The sequence below is a fragment of the Petaurus breviceps genome, unplaced genomic scaffold (assembly GCF_028583685.1).
Source record: "Petaurus breviceps papuanus isolate PSGF00001 unplaced genomic scaffold, PetGlider_PUasm1.0 227, whole genome shotgun sequence".
Classification (NCBI taxonomy): domain Eukaryota; kingdom Metazoa; phylum Chordata; class Mammalia; order Diprotodontia; family Petauridae; genus Petaurus; species Petaurus breviceps.
Window position 1 is genome coordinate 16,587,045 of NW_027185896.1, and position 22,236 is coordinate 16,609,280.

The following is a 22,236-nucleotide window of genomic DNA, read 5'->3' on the forward strand; positions in this document are numbered from 1 at the left end:
TTTGCCTCTTTGCAACTTCCAGCTATAGCTCCTAGTTATGCTTTCTGGAGCTAAACAGAACAGCTTTAATTCCTCTATCACCAGACAGTGCCTCAGGTACTTGAAGATTATCTATTTGGAAGAGTTGAGACTAAATACGCAAACAAGCAGAATTATGAGGCAAAATGTGGTAGGTGACAGAGGTGTAGTACAAAGTACTATGTATATTCAAGGAGTTTAGCCACAAAGGGCAGAAGAGATGTGTCATAAGGCATGATTGGGAAGTTAAAGTCTGTAAAATCACACTCTCCTCAGTTTAGGATTTTACAAGGAAAGCTGAGGAAATCTATTGGGAGACAATTGCTGACACTCGGTGTCTTGCATCACTGGTCAGAAATTAAGAGAGAGATGAGTAATAGAGGTGACTTTTCACCAGTGATTAAGCTGGCTGAATGTCTTAATGGTTAAAGTTCACTTTTCTTCATGCTTCCTTTTTCCATTACCAGCAATATCCATTCAGCCTAAAACTGAACTCAATTTTCACCTCCATCCTCAACTAAGAATTGTCATTTTTGTGGTCTGGAACAAATTTAGGCCTACCCCAGCCATGTCTCCCAGGCTCTAGTCTGCCTATGTCAATTTATCAGGCACAGTGCTGCTTGGTTCTTTAATCTCAGGTAAGTCACTTAATCTCTCTGGGCTTCAGGACACTTATCTGTAATACAAGAATACTGGACTAGATTGTCTCTAAAATCCCAACTAGCCCTGGTGATTTTAAACTAACTTACTGTTACTCCAGTGGTTCCCATTGTCTTCAAGATAAAAGTCCAAAAATATCTTAGTCCTGCCATTGCCTTAACTTATCTTTCTGGCCTTTCCTCCCACTACTCCCTCATCTAACCTTTGCTTTAGCCAAACTTTCCCTCATGTATACCCTGTACTTTATTGGCTCTGTGCCTTTTCTCTTATTATTCCTTTCTCATTTCCTCTCATCTGTGGCTCTCCAGATCCTCTGTGGTCCTTTTAGACCAGTTCAAATCCCATTTCTTTATGATGTATTTTCTGCCCCCAACCCACAGAGATCTCTTTCCTTCCAATGAATTTTGTAGGTATTTGTTATCTAAACTGTTCATTTGGTGCTTATACCATGCCCTCTAAAGTTATCTTTTTATTTTGTGTTTTATCCCCGTTTAGATCATATGGTCCTTAAAGGACAGTTCTTTGTACTTTTTCCAATGAAATCTGCCCTTTCCCTTCTCTCCTTTTTATCTCTTTGGGTTCAGACTGGATCACCTCTGAACAAACCCACTTTAGATTATAATTATAGTAACTGTGTCTAACAATATACAGAATATTCCATAGTCTACCACTTTTGCAAAGAGGGGAGAGAGGGATTGCACAATAAGTTGGTGGTAAAGCCAGAACTTAAAACCCATGTGTCTTGACTGTCAGGTCAGGTCAGTCTTTGTGTCTGTCTTTCTGTGATAAAGAGATGCTTTACCTTTCATCTCACTTTGGGGCAGGAAAGAGGGTCAGCATTGCTAATCATAGGAAGATCTGTAATGCTGAAGGGAGCCAAATTCACTAGGAATCCGGTTCTGAGTCTTATGAATTTATGAATGCTAAAAGCCCCCAGAGAAGGGATTGTAGCCATTCTGGCCCCATAGTCACAATAGAATCCTTGTCACTATCAGCAGATATTTGAGTGTCTGTTATGTACAAGACACAATGCTAACTACTAGAGATACAAAGATGTGTAAGAATCCTTCATTCCATGTCAAACGTAGCATTTGGATATTGCCTTTGTGCCTTACCTCATGTTTTTCCTCTTTCCTGGAATGCCCTTGTCCCTGACTTCTACTTGTCCTACTTCTACTTAACTTGAGCAAAAAGTATAAACAGGAAAAAGTTGGAGATAAAGTTAAAGAGGTACATAAGGACCTGATTTTAGGATGAATTGGAATAGAGAGAGACTGGAGGCAGGCAGACAAATGAAGAAACTATTGGGATACAGTGGTGTTGTTCATATTGATATAATTAGGCTCTGAAGTCAGCATTTTTAGATGATCATTCTAATTAAGGTTATCATGAAGTATATAGCACAGTATCTGTAAGCAGTTATAACTGGAAAAGAGTTTCTTTAAAAGAAGGCAGTCTGTGTCCTAACACGGATGGCTCTGAGATGGTTGCTATGGAATTAATTGAATATAGATTTTATTTTTCTTTATACCCAACTAAGATATTAATTGAGATAGTTGGAAACTATATCTACTCAAATAGAAGGAAATAAAAACAGGTAACGTTTATCTAATAGGAAAACTGTTGATTTAGGGGAAAATAATTTTTAAAGTACTTCATACACAAGTGTGATTATGTTAACGCAGAGATTCTTAACTAGCAGCATGTGAACCTTTAAAATATATATATTTTTATAACTGTATTTCAGTATAATTGGTTTCCTTTGTAATCCTATTTTATTTAACACATTCTGAGAAAGGATCCATGGGCTTTATCAGACTACCAAAGGGGTGTATGGTACATCATCACATTTCTCCTTATGGTTTCACCGTGAGACAAGAGAGGAAACAGTAAAGTTAAAGGTAACATAGCAGGAGCCTTCTGGTAGACAAATCCTAGAAACAGCTACTGAGACTGGTCCTTTTATTAACTTTACCATCCTAAGCTGAATGACTGTACTGTGGTTATGATGAAAAGGAGAATCTAGAATCACAATCAGTGTGGCAAGATGTGCATATTGAGAGGCATATGGGAAATGAAATTCAGGGAATATCTGTCATCTCATGCTTCCACCAGGGCCCCCATTCATTGAGTGGATTAATAGGGTGGAATCCCTAGAACTACTTAAAGTGTTCATTGTTTTGGTTTCTTTGTCTCTCCTGCAGTTGAATGTGGTGAGTTAAAAGCACATATGATTCAAGTTCACTATAATTTGGTCTGGATGTAAAGTAATGAGGGCCTAGCTTAGGGTGATAGCAAAAGGAATGGAAAAATCAAAATGGCTGTGAGTTAATATAAGGGAGAGACCAGTATTTGATAACTGACTGGATGTGAGAGGTGAGAGTTAAGCATGATCCCATGTTTTGAGAGGGAGTGACTGGGAGAAGATGAACTGACAAAATAGGAAAGGGAGCCCTGGTTTTGGTGGGAAAAGTGATGGGTACAGTTTTAGATTTTTGGAGTGCTTATGGGGATATCTAGATAGAAATGTCAAGTAAGTATATGTTTACCTTTGTTTATCTCTAATCTTGGAGGACATTCACCAGACAGAAAATGGAAAGTGACAAGAGGAAAGGACAAATATTGCTTAAGGGTCTCAGAACTGAAAAGGAACTCAGATGCTGCCTAGGCTCTTAAGTTAAACTTAATTTTTTTTGTGTGTGTGGCTTCTACTTACTGTTCTTAGTTTTGATCGCTGGAGCCAGGCAAATGAAGGCCAGTACCTCTTCTGTGGGCCAGTCCTTCAAATACTGAAAGCTGTTATGTCTCTCAAATCTTCTCCAGGTTAAACATCCCAAATTTCTTGAACTAATTCTCACATGGCATGAACTGGAGGTCCTTTGCATACTGGTTGTCCTGCTCTGATGCCCTTTCAGTTTGTCAATATCATTCCTAAAATGTGGCTTACAGAACTGAACTCTGATGTGTTCTGTAGCACTGAGCAGCAGAGAGTTCAGTAGGACTATCAATTTTTTCCAGCTAAATTGCCACCTGAATTGTCTTTCCATGTTATATAGTACTTGTGGAGTTTTTCAGCTTGACATTTGTCTTTGTTCCATTTCATCTAAATCGATTCAACCAGGAATTCTAGGCTATCAAGGTCTTTTTGAATCTTGCATTGTCATTCAGTGTGTTAACTTTTCCTTACAGTTTTGTGCCATCCAAAAACTTGATAAAGCACACATTTACCTAAATGATTGATAACACTGTTAAATAGCACAAACCTAAATTATGTCCCATTGTTGATTGCCTTCCAAATTGACATGGAACCATTCCTGACTACTTTTGGATTTGGCCGTTGAATCAGTTCCAATCCACCAAATTGTTCTGCCATCCAATCTTCACCTGACTATTTTTTCCACAAGAGTAGCATTAGAGACTTTGTCATATGCTTTGCTAATCAGGGAAACTACCATATAACATTTCCCAGATCTACTACTGTAGTAAGTAACCCTTTCAAATATTCCTGGTGAAATTTACTAGCCTTAGATTTTTGAAAGCTTGACCACACCTTCCTTTTCTAGATGTTCACTAACTATCCCTCCTAGTAGTATGTTCTAGAATTTTACCAGGCATTGAAGTTAAGCTCACTGGCCTATAGTGCACAGGATCCATTCTCTTCCCTTTTGTGAAAATGAGGACATTTACCATTCTGAAGTTCTATGATACCTCTACTTTTCTCCAGAATCTTTTTAGGTATCATTGACAGTAGCTCAGCATTTACATATACCAGTTCTTCATTAGTGCCCAAGGATGTAGGTCATCTGGTTTAGGTGACTTGAATTCATCTAAGGCAGCTAAATATTCTCTTTTCAGATTAATAGGGAGATAGTATTTGGTCCACGGTACCAACCAGATTTTGTCAAGTCTTCCAGGATTTTTGATACTATCTTAGTTAATTTTTTCCTACTGGAGTCTTTGACATAGTAACTATTATTAAGATAGTAACTTCAGAAAAAAATGTTAGAAATCATTCTAAGCTGGCAACTATAGGCTCTCTTACCTTGGGGGGGGGCTCTTTGGGCTTCTCAACAAACATCTGAAATCTGGGCCCTGTGTGAACAGAAGGGAGTGCTTAGTATTACTGACAGCTTAAGAATAAATTGTCCTCTCTAATCAGCTGATACTTCTTGAGTAACTACTATGTATAAGGCTCTGTGCCAGGTTCTGTGGTGGTAGTAGTATCAGATCTAGCCTTCAAAAAATTTTTAAGCTTGTTGGGGAAAAAAGTTAGAGAGCAGGCAGTATGAGCTGAGCATTGGATGAGTAGTACAAAAGTATGATATTTCTGGGTCAAAGAGGATGTATAATTTTATAGCCCTTTGGGTGTAGTTCCAAATTGCTCTCCAGAATGGTTGAATCAGTTCACAATTCCACCAACAGTGCATTAGTGTCCCGGTTTTTCCATACCCTCTCCAGCATTTGCCATTTTCCTTTTCTGTCATGTTAGGCAGTCTCATAGGTGTGAAGTGGTATCTCAGAGTTTTAATTTATATTTCTCTAATCAGTAGTGGTTTGCAGTATTTTTTCATGTGACTATTAATAGCCTTGCTTTCTTCTAAAAATTATCTGCTCATATACTTTGACCATTTGTTAGTGAGTGAATGGCTTTCATTTTTATAAATTTGGCTCAGTTCCCTGCATGTTTGCTGATCCTCAAATTTTACCAGAGGCAGGAAAGAACTGAGACCTGCTTAGAAAGCTGTCAGATAAGTTGAACCTGTTTAGATTTTAGTCTGTACTACTGGAGTAACAAGTTTCACAAGTTTCTATCCATTGTGTAAATAAAGGCCCCCCAACCCTAAATTTCTCTTTAGAATTTGTCGACCTCTCATCCCACCCAGTATTTACTCTCTTACTCCCTTTGGTACTCCACCTAAAGTCTCTGGGATTATCTCCTCATCTGTAAAAGGCCAGGTTTTGGACTTGATGGTTCCAAAGAACCAAAGAATATCCTACCTTAATGCCTCATTGTGGTATAGAGGTGACCTTAGATTCTTGAAGGCTGTGCCAGTGTAGCACAAACTGTCAAGTTGGGTAGACCACAGTAGAAAGGTTTTGCGAATAGTGCTAACAACAGGCTATTTTTTTTTGGAGGAGGAGGGAAGGCAAGGCAATGGGGGTTAAGTGACTTGCCCAAGGTAAGTGTGTCAGGTGTCTGAGACCACATTTGAACTCAGATCCTACTGACTTCAAGGCCTGTGCTCTATTCACTGTTCCACCTAGCTGCCCCTGGGCTATTTCTTGACAACCAGTCTTGCTTAATATTGAATGATACATCACCATTCGGCTGGCCATCTGGTATTCAATTCTTTGCTCATGGCAACCCATGAAAAAAGAAAAATGCAAAATGAACCTCAGTCTTATTTAGTTAGTCTCCTTCCCATGGTGGCAGAGGGTACAAAGAATCAGTTTTTAGGTAATTTGCAAACATATGGAACATTAAATGTGATATACCTTATCCAGTGACTCAGTAAGTGGACCTGATTCTTAACATTCTTGTCATAAAACCAAAATAGAGTAGGAAATTGCTGCCAAATGAACTAATAGCTCAGAGACCCACCTTAGAATCGTAAATAAATATTGGACAAAATATTTTTTATTTAAAACTGATTTTATCCTTCATCTAAAGGTAAAAAGAAACATCATTTCATGGGTCATTTGGTTATCTCATGTTCTCCTAACAAGCATTTCCAAAGAGTCACTATTAAAATAATTGCATATTATGTGACAAGACAGTGAAGGATGAGGAGGTAGAAGAATTCTGCCGAACTTTAATGAGACTCCTAATCAGCATGTTTTAATACTTGATAATTCCAGGCAGAGGTGAGCATTAAAAAAATTGCCTCCCCTGAAAATTAGAAAATTATGGTGCTAGAATAAGAAAAACCTAAAGGCTTGTAGATTATGCTGAAGTCTCACCTATGTATCATAAATACCTTTTTTTTTTTTTGCTTTTTCGTAAGGATAGTTGGGGTTAAATGACTTGCCCAAGGTCACACAGCTAGTGCGTGTTAGGTGTCTGAGGTCAGATTTGAACTCAGGTCCTCCTGACTCCAGGGCTGGTGCTCTATTCACTGCACTACCAAGCCACTCCCATAAATACTTTTTTCAAGAAAAGTATGGGGCGGCTAGGTGGCGCAGTGAGTAAAGCGCTGGCCCCTGAGTCAGGAGGTCCTGAGTCAGTTCTGGCCTCAGACACTTAACACCCACACAAAAAAACTAGCCGTGTAACCTTGGGCAAGTTACTTAACCCCAGTTGCCCTCCAAAAGGCAAAAAAAAAAAGTCAACAAATGTCAGACATTATGAGTTCCAAATTGACCACAAAACAAATGAAATTGATTATATTTTGGTAGACCAGAATAAACTTTCTGAATCAGTTTGTGTAGCAAGATTGTAGAAGAAATGTAGAACAAGAAGATTCTGAATGGTACCGCAGAAAACCAAGATAGGAAGGGCCACTGAAGGACAATCAAAAATATAGACAGGAGATTAGTGCTAGTAGAGTCACAATTTTTTAAAATTTATTTTTATTTATTTTTAATTTAAAATTTTTTTTAACATTTGTTTTTAAAACTTTGATTTCCAGGTTCTTTACCTTCTTCCCTCCTCACCCACCCCCACTGGGAAGATAAGCAATTCAATATAAATTGTACATGTGTAGTTATGCAAAACATTTCCATAGTAGTTATATTGTGAAAGACTAATTATATTTCCTTCCATCCTATCCTGCCCCCCACTTATTTTATTTTCTACTTTGACCCTGTCAGTTTTCAAATGTATGTGCTTCTAACTACCCTCTCCCCTAATCTGCCTCTTATCCACTTCCCCTCTACTTTCCTGTAGGGCAAGACACCCAAATTGTGCATGTTATTCCCTCCTTGAGCCAAATTCAGCTAGAGTAAGGTTGACCCATTCCCTTTCACCTTCCTGCTCTTCCCCTCCATTGTAACAGTTTTCTATTGCCTCTTTTATATGAGATAATTTACCCTATTCTATCTCTCCTTTTCTCCTTCTCACATTATATTCCTCTCTCACCTGTTCATTTTAGTTTTTACATATCATCCCTTCCTATTCAACTGATCCTGTGCCCTGTGCATATATATTCCCTTCAACTATCCTCATACTGAGAAAAGTCTCATGGGTTGCAATTATTGTTTTTCCATGTAGGAATGTAAATAGTTCAGCTTTAATAAGTTCCTTATGATTTCTTTTTCTTGCTTACTTTCTCATGCTTCTCTTGCTTCTTGTATTTGAAAGTCAGGTTTTCTGTTCAGCTCTGGTTTTTTCATGAAGAATACTTGAAAGTCCTCTATTTCATTGAATGACCATATTTTCCTTTGAAGCATTATACTCAGTTTTGCTGGGTAGGTGATTTCTTTTAATCCCAGCTCCTTTGATCTCTGGAATATCATATTCCAAGCCCTTCAATCCCCCTTAGTGTAGAAGCTGCTAGATCTTGTGTTATCCTGATTGTGTTTCCACAATACTCAAATTGTTTCTTCCTGGCAGCTTGTAATATTTTCTCCTTGTCATGGGAACTCTGGAATTTGGCTATGAAATTCCTAGGCGTTTTCTTTTTGGGGATCTTTTTCAAGAGGAGATTGGTAAATTATTTCAATCTCTATTTTGCCCTCTGGTTCTAGAATATCAGGGAAATTCTCCTTGAGAATTTCTTGAAGGATGATTTCTAGGCTCTTTTTTTGATCATGGCTTTCAGGTAGTCCGATGATTTTTAAATTATCTCTCCTGGATCTATTTTCTACTTCAGTGGTTTTTCCAATGAGATATTTTGCTTACCTTCTATTTTTTTTCATTTGTTTGGATCTGTTTTATAGTATCTTGTTTTCTCATAAAGTCATTAGCTTCCATTTGCTCTAATCTAATTTTGAAGGAATTCTCTTCAGTGAGTTTTTTTAATTCCTTTTCCATCTGGCAAATTCAGCTTTTTTTTTTCTTTTTGGAGGGAAATTGGGGTTAAGTAACTTGCCCAAGGTCACACAGCTAGTATTTTTTTTGTGTGTTGAGTGTCTGAGGCTGGATCAGAATTCAGGTCCTCCTGACTCCGGGGCCGGCACTCTACTCACTGTGCCACCTAGCCGCCCCCTGCAAATTCAGCTTTTTAAGGCATCTCCTCATTGGCTTTTTGGACCTCTTTTGCCATTTGAGTTAATCTATATTTTATGGTATTATTTTCTTCAGTATTTTTTTGGGTCTCCTTTAGCGAGCTGTTAGGCTGTTGGCTCGCTTTTCATGATTTTCTTGCATCATTTTCATTTCTCTTCCCAATGTTTCCTCCAACTTCTCTTACTTTTTTTTCAGAATCCTTCTTGAGCTCCTCCATGCCCTGTAATTAGTTCATATTTTTCTTGGAAGCTTTCGATGCAGAAGTTTTGACTTCATTGACTTCTTCTGGTTACATATTTTGATCCTTTTTGTCCCCCAAAAAAGGATTCTGTGGTCTGATTGTGCTTCCTCTGGTTGCTCATATTGCCAGACAATTACTTTACTTTTGAGCTCTTTGCCATGGTAGAACTCCGCCTCCAGAGTGGGAGAGCTGAAACCGCGAATGTTGTCAGAGGTCTTAGGAGGGCTCCCTCTCGACAAACACCCTAAGCTCTGGCACACTGGCCACACACCCCAGGACCACCACCCAAGATAGCAACCCATATCGAAGCAGGTCAAAGCAAGAGCAATTAACCTCTGAATGGTTGCTTGGTCCCCCTACGATCTGCAGGCTAGGAGCTTGGGAAGCAGCCATGTGGCAACAGTTGCCACCACCAGGCCTCCGCCACCTCTGGTGTCTCATGGGGAGGGGGAAGACCATGCTCTTCTCTCTCCTAGTTCCAGCAGAGTTTCCTACTGATCTTTTACTTTCTCTTTGGCATTTATGGGTTGAGAAATCTGGAAACCACCACAGCTGCTGGTGATTCACTCTCCTGAAGTCTCTTCTGGCCAGTTTGTGCTGCTGGTCAGGGCCACCCAGGTCTGGTCACAGGCAATTCAGACGGGACTCCGCTAGGCTCCCAGCTCAGTATTATAGACCCTTCCTGTTGGCCTGCCAGGCTGCCTTCAGCAGAAGATTTGTTTTTCTCTGCCACTTTGTGGGTTCTGTAGCTCCAAAATTTGTTTAGAGTCATATTTTATAGGTGTTGGACATGGTTGGAGTGGGAGCGGAGCTGAGTTCCTGTTTTTACCGAGACACAATTTTGAAAATATCAATTTGTTCATTTTTAAGCCTTTACCAAAGGCTGGGAGAAAAAAAACAACAGCAATGTTTAACCATAATGTGCTCCCCCCCCAAAGAACTCCTAAGAAATTAGCAGTTACTGGCTATATAACTTTTTTTTCCATCTCTATAAAATTGTTATGAAAATAATGTACACAAAACTGAGGATGTAGAAATGACACCAAAGAAAACCATGGGAAGAACAACTGTACTAGACCAGATCTATACAGAGGACATTCATGCTAGAAGGGACACTATTTTGAAGACATTGAGTCTTTTTTTTTAAACCTACAGGTACTTTAATATTTTATTACATCCATGTAAATACATTTTTTTGACATTTGTTTTTTAAAATGTGTGAATTCTAAATTCCCTCCCTCTTTCCCTTCCCCCCTCCTTGAAAAGGCAAGTAGTTTTATATATGGCATACACATACAGTCATGCAAAATGTATCTCCATATTAGCCTGGTTGTAAAAAGAAAACAGACCAAAAAATCCCAAAACAAAGACAAGAAAATTTAAAACAAAAAGTATTCTTCAATCTGTATTCAGATTCTATCAGTTCTTTCTCTGGAGATGGATAGCTATTTTTATCATAAGTCATTGTATTGCTGAGAATAGCTAAGTCATTCACAGTTGATCATTATATAATATTTCTGTTTCTGTGTATCGTGTTCTCCTGGTTCTGCTTACTTTACTTTGCATCTATTCGGTAAGTCTTTCCAGGTTTTTCTGAAACTATCCTGCTCATCGTTTTTTATGGCACAATTATATTCTATCACAATCAGATGCTACAACTTGTTCATCCATTCCACACTTGATGGACATCCCCTCAATTTCCAAATTCTTTGCCACCACAAAAAGAGCTGCTTATACATATTTTTGTACAAATAGGTCCTTTTCATTTTTGCTTTTTATGTCATGGTATTTCTAGATCAAAGGGTATGTACAGTTTTATAGCCTTTTGGACATAGTTCCAAATTGCTCTCCAGAATGGTTGGATCAGTTCAGAACCCACCAACAATACATTAGTGTCTTAGTACACCTCCCCTCCAATATTTGTCATTTTTCTTTTCTGTCATGTTAGCCAATCTGATAGGTCTGAGGTGATACTTAAGAGTTATTTTAATTTGTATTTCTCTAATCAGTAGTGATTTAGAGCATTTTTTCATATGACTACAGATAGCTTTGATTTCTTCATCTGAAAACTGCCTATTCATGTCCTTTGCCCATTTATCAGTTGGGGAATGACTTGTATTCTTACAGGTTTGACTGTTCTCTATGTATTTGAGAAATGAGGTCTTTATCAGAGAAAATTGCTGCTAATGATTTCTCCCCAGTTTTCTGCTTTCCTTCTAATCTTCGCTGCATTGATTTTGTTTGTACAAAACCTTTTTAACTTAGTGTAATCAGAATTATCTGTTTCATATCCCATAATGTTCTCTATCTCTTCTTGGTCATATATTCTTCCCCTTACTGTAGATCTGTCAAGTAAACCATTCCATGCTCCCCTAATTGGCTTATAGTATCATTCTTTATGTCTAAGTTATATTCCCATTTTGACTTTATCTTGGTATATGGTGGATTTTGATTTTTAAGGTATGTAAAAGGGCAGGATACCAGAGGCTTGGAAGAAAAAAATCACAGACTTTAATATTGCACCAAATGCAACTGGTGGCCAGAGAAGGGAAACATTTGGGAGCCAGTGTTAGTGAGTTGATTCATAGGGTAATCAGTTGACCTCATCTAGGAACAATAATATGATAATATTGATTTTAATACTAAGCCCAGAGGAAGAGGTGGAGAATGTAGGAGGCATATAAGGCAGCAGGATGAATGGCAGGATCCCTGGGGTAGACTGCTAGAGGAATTGTGAAAACATGATCTGATATGGGACTTGAAGCTGCTATAATATAGTGAACCAGTTGAATTTTTGCTCACCAATCAAGGCAGCCCAGGGCAGGGATTCATTTTATAGAAAATGAAACTTAAGCTCAAAGAAGACGACATACGCAAAGTCACATGGCTTAGTAAGTACAGGCAGACTTTGCTTTATTATCCATTTTATTGTGCTTCAGGTGTTGTTTTTTTTACAAATTGAAGGTTTGTGGCAGCCCTGCATTTGAGCAAGTCTACTGGTGCCATTTTCCTACAGCATGTACGCTCATCTGTCTGTGTCACATTTTGGTAATTCTTGCAATATTTCAGATTTTTTTCATTATTATACCTGTTGTGGTATCTATGATCAGTGATCTTTGATACTGCTATTATTATTGTTTTGGGGCACCACAGATCGGCAAACTTAATAAATGTTGTGTGTGTTCTGACTACTCCACCTGCCTGCCAGTCCCATCTCTCTCCCTCTCCTCAGGCCTCCCAATTCCCTGAGGTACAGCAATATTGCAGTCAGGCCAGTTAATAACCCTACAGTGGCCTCTAAGGGTTTTAAGTGTAAAGAAAAATCATCCCATCTGGCAGACTTCATCGTTGTCTTATTTGTAAGAAATTGCCACAGCTACTCTAGCCTTCAGAAGCCATGGACCTCAAGGCAAGACCCTTCAGCAAAAAGATTACAACTCACTGAAGGCTCAGATTGTTGGTTAGCATTTTTTAGCATTAAGGTGTTTGTTAGTTAAAATATTACATTGTTGTTTTTTTAGACATAATACTATTGCACACTTAATAGATTACTGCATAGTGTAAACATAACTTTTATATGCACTAGAAAACCAAAAAATTTGTGTGACTCACTTTATTTCACTATTTACTTTATTGCAGTGGTCTGGAACCAAACCCACAATACCTCTGAGACATGCCTTTATTGGAATTGCAATGGGAACCAGATTTTATTATATTTTTTGACTCCAAGCCCATTTTCCCCCACTTACACCATGTTTTCTCAAAGACCCAGTGTGCAGAGCAAGCCGTACTGGCTCCTTTCCTGAATCTTATGCAGCAACCAAACTTAAATGTTCTCCTAATGTGTTATATACTTATGTAAAGAGAATCACAGAATTTTGGAGTTGGAAGGAAATTTAGAAACCACCATAGCCAGCCTGTATATAAAGAAGAATTTCTTCTGCAATAAGTGGTTATTCAACCTTTGCTTGAAGACATCCAAGAAAGGAGGATTCACTACCTACTAAGGCATCCTCTTCTACTTTGAGATCTCTCTACTTTTTAGGAAATTTTTCCTTACCTCAAATTTGTCTCTTTCCAGCTTTTACCTATTTCTGTCTGTGCTCCGGCGCCAAGCAGCAGAAGTCCAATTCCTTTTCCATAGGATGGCCTTTCAGATACTTGAAGACGGACGTCATGTCCCATTCCTCCTCAACTTCTCTTCTCCAGGATAAATGTCCCCATTTCTTTTTCGTCAGATCTTATTTATAATGAACTCCAGGTCCCCTTTCCCTGGACACTCTAGCCTATCAGTTTTCTTACTGAAATGCAGCATTAAGAATTGATTAATTAATACTTGAATGGATCACCAGACCATATTTATCCCTATGAAATTTCATTTTATTCTATTTTGCCTAAACATCCTTCTAGTGTTTCAAAATCGATTTGGATCCTTACTTTGTACATCTAGTGTGTTATAGCTGTCCCTTTCAGCTTTGTGTCCCTTGCAGATTTGATAAGTGTGCCATATGCATCAATCCAAGTCACACTGAGCTAAATGCACATCCCCATCATATTTGATCTTCTTTGTAAATCCTATCTGTCTGACAAGCTTTAAGACCAAGCTCAGGTCCTACCTCCTCTATGAAACCTTTCCTGAACAGACCTACTAGCTCTCGTCACAATGATTTTTTTTTCTCTAATACATGCTGTATTTGATGCTCTCTGGATAATAGAAGACTCTCGTCCTAAATTTCAGCCAAAAAAAACCCAGTTGACCATTTCTGCTAATGAATATTCTCATTCCAGACCTGTAATCTACCACCTGTCTGCCAAGAGGAAGGAGACTAGCTACACACAATGAGCCTTCCTACAACTGAGCTATCACATTTAAACCTGCATCACTTGTACGAAACTTAACTTGTGACCCTTCGTTAGTTACTTTAAAAATTTTTTTTAATTTGTTACTAATTTTTTTTGTGTATGTGTCCTCTCTCCCTAGAATGGGAGCTCTACAGGGGTAGGAAATATGCTTTGTACTTCCTTGTGTTACACAAAAAATAACTCTTTGCTGATGATAATTATTTTGGCCCTTGGCATTGGAGCATGGAGTAGCCATTAATGTCTTGATTTCAACCTGTAATCAATCTGTAGTAGCTTTCCATCAAATGCCATGAGCTTTTTTTGTCAAGAAATACTCTGTAGCCCTTTGCAAACTAACTTCCATCCCTATCACTTTGTTGAAATTGCACCTTCTAAGGGCATTAATGACCCTTGCATCATCACATCAGGTGGCCTTTGTTTAGTCCTCATCCTTGCTGACCTTGCTGCAGTATTTGATAGAGTTGAGCCATCATCAGGCTTTGCAATAGTCTGTCCTGCCTTGGCTTCTATGATCCTGTGATCTCCTGCTTTTGAAGAAATTAATTTAAAAAGTGAGGGAAGGGATCAAGCATTTATTAAGCACCTATTCTCTGGCAGGCACTGTACTAAACACTTTTAAAATATCTGCTTTGCTCCTCACCATAACCCTGTTAGGTGGGTGCTGTGATTCCCATTTTGCAGATGAGGAAACAGTTTCAGTGATTTTACCTTGGTCACACAGCTAGTGTCTCAGACTGGGGAGAGGGGGAGGGAGTCTGGGTGTGTGTCTCTCTCCAAGTCTAGTGCTCTGTGCCCTGTGGTGCCACCTGGTGCCCTCAGTACATAGTGCTTACTATGCACCATGTTCTGGGTATACAGGTAGAAAAGCAATACATGTTCAGCTCTCAACGAACTCCCTTCCAATGGTGGGAGTAATTAATACAAATAGAAGGGTTTAATTGCAGGGCAGACTGAAGGGCTTGTTGGGCATAAGAGTTTAGCTGTTGGGTGTCTGCACCGAGTACGCAGAATAGGTGCTTGTTGACTTCACTTGAGCTTTGATGACAAGGTCCAGGGGTCCTCAGGGTACGTTTGGCAGGACAAATGGCAGTTCCTAGGTTCCTAAGATGATAAGGGCAGCAAGAAAAGTCTAGTGTCTCCCGCATCATACAGGAAGTTGGTGACTCCTTTCTCAGTCAAGTGGCCATGTATGGCCCTCTTCCTCTAGCAGAGGGCTAGAAGGAAGTGGGATAAGGGGTTGGAAAGGAGCAGGGAATCAGGATTCCCTCCAGCAAGTAGGGATTAGGACCTCTGTTTTTTCTCTAGTCTCACAAACCAGTCCTCAGTCTCCTTTTCTCAACCTCTTACAGGAGGCATCTTCCAAGTTTTTGTCCACAGATTTCTTATTTTTCCCTTGGCAGTCTAATTCACCATCATAACTTTAGTTTTGTGAAGCTTTACGTAAATGGTTTCCACATCACCTGACCTTTCTCCAAAGCTCCAGATCGGCCAGCTGGATATCTGAATGTTCCACCAGTACCACAAACCCAGTATATTCTAAACCCAAGCTGTCCTCCCCACTCCCAAATCACCTCACTTTACATAGTCACCTAATTACAGGTTCTTGAAACTGTAATGTTATCTTTGACTCTTCCTCATTTGTCAAATCTGATCATTTGCCAATTTATTGCTACCACTAGAACTGTTGCAATAGGCACCTAACTGCTGGTCTTCCTTGCCTTTAATCTCCTCATCCCTGTCCTCCCTCCCTATCTCCACCCTCATCCGTTCTTCATACTGCTGCCAAATTAACTCAGATCTGATAATGTTAACTTCACAGTTCAAAATCCTTCCATAGTCCTCTCTTCTTTCCTGTACCAACTCCCATGGCCTATGGAAGTACCATAATGTATTGAAAAGAACATTGAACATAAAAGTCTAGGATCTAGATCTCAGTTCCATTTCTGATACTTACATTTGTATGGCCATGAATAAATCATTTTCAGGCTGTTTCCTTATGTGTAGAATGGGGATGTTGAAACCTTGACTTCTGTGATAGGGTCGGTATAAGTAAGTGACACTGTATATGAAGGTGAGTTGTGTTCCCACCTTTGTGTGCTCTGCTTCTCATGAATCCTCCTTTCAAAGCCCATGTTAGGTGCCACCTCATGTGTGAAGTCTTCCATGATCCTTCACCCCACACCCCAGCTGAAAGTCATCTTTCTTCAAATTTCTCAGAGCATATCAATGTTTTTTTCCTTGTTCTTTTTCTTTTGCCCTTCAGAGGGGGGAGGGGAGGGCAGCTGGGGTAAAGCGACTTGCCCAAGGTCACAGGACTGAGTGTTAAGTGTCTGAGGCCAAATTCGATCCCAGATCCTCCTGACTCCAGGGCTGGTGCTCCATTCACTGAGCCACCCAGCTGCCCCTGCATATCAACATTTTACAAACATTTAACACGTGTGTTGAGACTGAGAGAAAGAACTTCTAAATTTTGTTTTTATACCTATCCATACATATATATCTCGCCAACACAGCACAGTGCCTGGCACATAGTAAGTAGGCGTTTAATAAATACTTGTTGACTTAATGTGTATGTGCTATAGTCTAGATAATCAGATGGAAGTGACTAGGTGTGAAGTGGATGCCATTTAACTAATAAGGAAAAGGAATACATTTTTTGAGGAAAGTTAAGCTTGGTTTAGAACATACTGAATTTGACGTACTGGAAGTACAGTCAGGATGGAGATACCCAGTAGGCTGATTGGAATCATCTAAATGTAGTCATATGTGTTTGTTGAATTGAATATCACTTTGTTTGGACCTCTCCACTGTGTAGGGATCATGTTCTGTTTTGTATCACAGTTATTTGTGTGCTTGTTTATTCTACCATTAGAATTGATATTCCCTGAGAGTGGGGGCTATGTCATATATTTTTTAAGTTCCTAGTGCCTTGCATACATGCTAAAAGGTGCCTTTTGGATAGAACCTATGGGTTAATTGATCTAGGGAACTCACCATGAAGAAACTTCCTTTTTCAGTGTAGAGCAGCAACTGCTGTGTAACTTATAGTCTTAGAGTTGCCTTACCCACTGATGGGTGAAGTGACTTGAAGTGGGTTGCAATCATCATATGTCAGAGACAGGGCTTGAACCCACATATTCCTCAATCCAAGGCTGATTATCTACTGTGCTTCACTGCCATTCTAGCTTTATCTCTTAATGTTTCTTATTAGAGCTCACTTTTCCATTCAGACTTGGCTGTTGGCCATCCCCCTGATATATCCTGAGTTTTCCTGCCTCCATACTTTTGTTTACATTAACTTCTAACCTGGAATGCCCTCCCTGCCACTGCCTGTTGAAATCTTACTTATCTTCAAAACCCCTATTTACCCCACTCTTTTCCTTTAAAAGAACATCATGATGATGTTTATGTAGCACTTACCATGGGCCAGGTACTGTGCTAAGTGCTTTACAGATACCTCATTTGATCCTCACAACAGCCCTGGGAGGTAGGTGCTATTATCCCTATTTTACCAATGAGATAAACGAGACAGACAGAAATTAAGTGACTTTTCCTGGTTCAAACAGCTGGTTAGTATCTGAGGCTGGATTTGATCTCAGGCCTTGCTGACTCAGAGCCCAATGCCTCGTGGTTCCTTACCATCATGGAGTTCATACTCTAGTGCATGTCTAGTACGGAAGTAAAGAGGAGTGAGTGGAGAGGAGAGGTGCAAACAAGTCCTGTGCAGAGTCCAAGGAAGAAAAATTTGGAGGGCATTGGGGTAGAGGAGTTTGCATTTGAGCTGTGTCTCAAAGGATGGGTAGGATTTGCCTTTGAATATACAGAAATTTTCTTTAGTGTTCTACTTTTATTTTCTCTTATTTCCCTCACGTTATATCACGATTGTATTTGAAGAGAACACTAGTGTGGAGTTTGAGTTGTTTTTCTAGCAAAGATTTATTTTTCAAACTTTGTTTATACACACACACACCATCGTCATCATCATCATCAAATAACAAGTGACCAGCTGGATCAAAGACCTGGGGACCAGTCACATCCACTGGCCCCATAGTGGCGTGCTGGGGATCTCCTTCCTATCCCTCCTCCCCATTTCTTCTCCCCTTCTGCCCATCCCCTCCCAGTGATGGGCAGCAGGAAAAAGACCAGCAACACCTGTTGCCACTGAGGGGAGTCACAGACTTACCCCTTTCCCAAACAACCCTTACTGCCCAAATGCAAGTTCCCATTCGTCACAGGATACCCAGTCAGCTGGATGCTGATCCCTAAATATCTACCTTTGTTGAAGATATCCCAGAGCCCCACTCGACTCTAGTCCTTAAACCTACCTCCCAAGATCTTCTTGACCTTGCCACCTGCCCAGCTACTTTCTCTGGCTTTTCCATGTGCTGTGAACTTCCTTTATGTGTTGACTCCCCCAAATAGAACATGAGCTCCTTGAACAAGGATTTGATTCTTCATTTGTAGTCCTCGCACTTAGCACAGTGCGTGGCATATAGTAAATACTTAATGAATGTTTTTCCATTTCATTCTATTGGAACTTGACAAAAGCTAATTGGCATGTGTGGAGATTGAACTTCTGATCCTGGCTTCATTAGCACCTAATTATGGCCCACTGAGCTCTGTGACTGTAGATTAACTAAGTGTACACCCTCTCATCTCGGGAAGGTTTAGCTGATGCAGTAGTATTTCCAGAGAGCCTAAGTAGCGTTATCCAGCCTTCTCTTTTATTCTGGAACGAAAAGGATTGTCTTCCTTTTTGTTCACCTCCTGGGGATTCCTGCCCATTTCCAGGGATACTTCTCTGATCTTGGGCTAATCTTTTGAATTATCTGGGGATATGGGATTGTAGAATACTATATGTGGAAGCACAGGCTTGCTTGTTGCATCGAGCCAGTGGCATGCAGACCTTTCCTGGCAGTGTGGTGTTCAGCTGTTTGTACGTTTATATCCCTTTTTACTGTCACCCTGTCCCACAGGCCGTGCTTTTCTCCGCCCTGTCTTCAGTGTACTAGAGAGTAGTTAAGATACAGCACTCTAGTGATGGAGAAAACAGTGCTCTTTTCCAGATGCTCCAAGGGTTGAGAGGCTGGGGATAAACTGAAGCTGAGCCTTCGAGCCAAGTGCTGGAGGGAATGGTAGGGGTTTCACTCACTCCCTGTCTTTCCTCTTTAGTTCGTCCTCAAGAATTATGGTGAGAACCCAGAGACCTACAATGAGGAGCTGAAGAAACTGGAGCTGCTTAGACAGGTAGGGGCCTCAGCATCCCCAGAGGGTACACGTGGGTGATGGTGTGACAGTAGAGAGGGGGCAGGGAACAGGGAGAGTCTGGCTCAGTGTCACTTTTGGCAGTGCACTTACCCACTGACTGCACTTAATGCGTTTGAATTTTCTGTGCTATGCCCTTTGGCAAATTGGGATAATCTTGAGAGGAGGCGCTATCCACAGGTGATGGCAGCTAAATGACTTCTGCCTGGCTGTTTATACCTGTGGAGAACACCTGCATGAAACCCTGGAGAAAAGAATCCATGCTTTAGAGTCACTATGACAGGCCCCTTTTGGGGGGTGAGTGGGATTTACATGCATGTTCCACAGTTTTCTGAGAGTGGTTTGCCTCAGAGTGAAGCATTGGTAGAGACACCGGGAACTACAAGTCAAAAGCCTGGAGGAAAAAGGAGGCAGGAGAGCATTACTTTACCTTTCAGACTTTTCTGTTTCTCTTCTATTTCTAAATAGTGATGAATGACTGCTGGTTATCTAAGGCAAGACAAGGGAGGAAAATTAATTGGAGTTTTTGTTGAGTGAATGTCATAAATTGAATTGTAACATGAGTAAAATGGGGCGGCTAGGTGGCACAGTGAATAGAGCACTGGCCCTGGAGTCAGGAGGACCTGAGTTCAAATCCATCCTCAAACACTTAACACAAAAACTAGCCATGTGACCTTGGGCAAGTCACTTAACCCCAATTGCCCTCTAAAAAAAAAAGTAAAGTGAGTATATTCAGTCCTCTCTGGACTGTGGTTTAAAAAATAACTCTTGTAGGTGATAGTTAAAGCGCTTGCACATTTTAATTTGATCCTAGTCACAAACCTATGAGGTAGGGAGAGAGATCACATTTTACTGATGAGGAAACTGAGGAATAAAGGGGAGGAGTAATTTGCCGAAGCCTTACATGGCATGTTAGTGACAGGGCTAGAATTCTAATTCAGATCTTTTTGACCAGTGTTTCTTCCACTAATCCCCAAACAGGTTAAGTCCTTCTGTCCATGTGCTATCTGTGTGAAATGTAGGAATTTCTTCAGTTGGAAGATGGTTCATTGAGTTGCAGTGATGTGGGGAGATTTGGGGGAAGGCTGAGAACACAAAGAATAGAATGATCCAAGTCTTTCCTTACCCCTGCTCTGAGGCAAGATCCTCCTACTTTGGTAGAATCCCAGTTTGTGAATTTTTTTAATTCAATTTTTTTTTATTAACAAAATTCTATTTTCTTTTCCCAACTCTTTCCCCATTAAAAAAATTAGAAGAAAACTTGAAATACATGTGCCTAGTCTAGCACAACTGATTCCTGCATTGGCCATGTCAAAAAAAAAATGTCTCTGAGTTTTTCGCCAGATTGTACATTTTGATTCTATTTCCACAAAGAGGGGTGCTCCGTAGCAGAGGTTCAGGTCAATTTTTAACTATTGGAGAAGCAGTGGGCAAGCAGGCCTGGCCCAGAGAAGCTGCCTCCAGTGACAAAAATAGATGGAGTCTTAAAGAAGATGGAATGTCCCCATGTCCTCAGACATCAACATCCAAAAGAAATAAACTTCTACTTACTACTGTTTTAAAAAATTTAATTATTGACACTATCTTCTCTTTTTTGTTTACCTATTAAACCTTGGGCTAGTTGCTTAACTGCTCTGGGTCTCAGTGTCTCTAATGTACAGTGGACTGGAGTGGTTTGGACTGGGTGACTAAAGGTCTTTGCCAGCTCCTGAACTCTGACTTAGAATCAAGGGTCCAGAGGTTTGGGGGCAGTCTGGTTGGAACTAAAAGAGCTCTGAAGGTAGAATCAGAAGAGACCAATTTGGCCTCAGTCCTTATGAGCTATGGGACCCTGGACAAGCCACTTCATCTTTGATTGTCCTCTGTACTGTCTCTGACAAGGTTGTGGAGAAGTGGACGGGTGAACTTTGGGGACATAGTTGCAGGCCAACCGTACCTGCACATTCTGCTCTCTTCAACATTCCTGTAGATTTAGAGCTGGAAGGGATCTCCCACCAGTCCAACCCTTTCATTGTATGGAGGAGGAACAGGAGCCCAAGGAGGCCTTGCTCCAGGTCACCACAGGTAGTATCAGAAGCAGAATTCAGAGTGGGTCATTGATAGTTACTCTTCCTCTCTCCCCTCCCCCTGCTTCCCCAGAATGCAGTCAGAGTTCCTCGGGACTTCGAGGGCTGTAGCATCCTGCGAAAGTACCTGGGCCAGCTCCATTACCTGCAGAGCCGAATCCCTATGGGTTTGGAGAACGAGGCTGCTGTCCCCATCACATGGTAAGGACAACAGGATAAGGAGATGGGTATGGTGGGGCTGGGAACTGACCAGACAGTGTTCTCTCTCGTCTCTTCCTTTCCAAGCCCAAGCAAAATCCTTACCCTCCCTGTTAGGCCAGTTCAAAGTACAGACCCTTTGGATAAAAAGGAGTGTTACCTCAGGTATTAGGACATCTGCGTTCTGTTCCACTTTACCTTGGGTATTTTCTTTTGCCCACTGTCCAAAAGAATAGAGGGTCCTGTCCTGACTTTATGGCCTAGAGATTTCCTTTCCTGATAACATGGGGCTGCTGTGTTTGTAGGACAGAGATCTTTTCTGGGAAGTCGGTGACCCATGAGGACATCAAGTATGAGCAGGCCTGTATCCTCTACAACCTGGGTGAGCTGCCCTCTCTACCCCATTCCCTGGGCAGGGTAGGATGCTCCGAGCTCCAAAGAGCCTTAGGATTATTTTGGGTTTGTTCCCTTCCTTTTTGGAGCCTCTTTTCTCCTTGCCTGCCTCTCATGTGACTCCTTCCCAGGGGAGGAGATGTTAATTACTGAGGAAAAACACCGATCCCTTTCAGGAATCCCGAAGTGTTGCATACCTCAGCTTAGGTCTAACCCATATCTCCGTGTTTTTTTCTGTTTTCTAAAGGGGCTCTTCACTCCATGTTGGGTGCCATGGACAAGAGGGTGTCTGAGGAGGTGAGAAACAGGGCCTGCCCACTTTAGAACTCAGGTGGCAGGGAAGGAGCAGAGAGGGGCCGGGGGCT

General features: G+C 40.6%; 1 protein-coding gene across 3 annotated transcripts in view; it reads left to right on the top strand.

Annotated features, from left to right (window-relative positions):
* Positions 1-22,236, top strand: part of PTPN23 (protein tyrosine phosphatase non-receptor type 23) — a 44,526-nt gene that overhangs the window by 11,113 nt on the left and 11,177 nt on the right. For all 3 annotated transcript variants that reach the window (XM_069095919.1, XM_069095920.1, XM_069095921.1), the window contains exons 2-5: positions 19,122-19,196; positions 21,354-21,481; positions 21,784-21,860; positions 22,119-22,168. In XM_069095919.1, the coding sequence (XP_068952020.1) occupies positions 19,122-19,196; positions 21,354-21,481; positions 21,784-21,860; positions 22,119-22,168 (330 nt within the window). The remainder of the gene's footprint in view (positions 1-19,121; positions 19,197-21,353; positions 21,482-21,783; positions 21,861-22,118; positions 22,169-22,236) is intronic.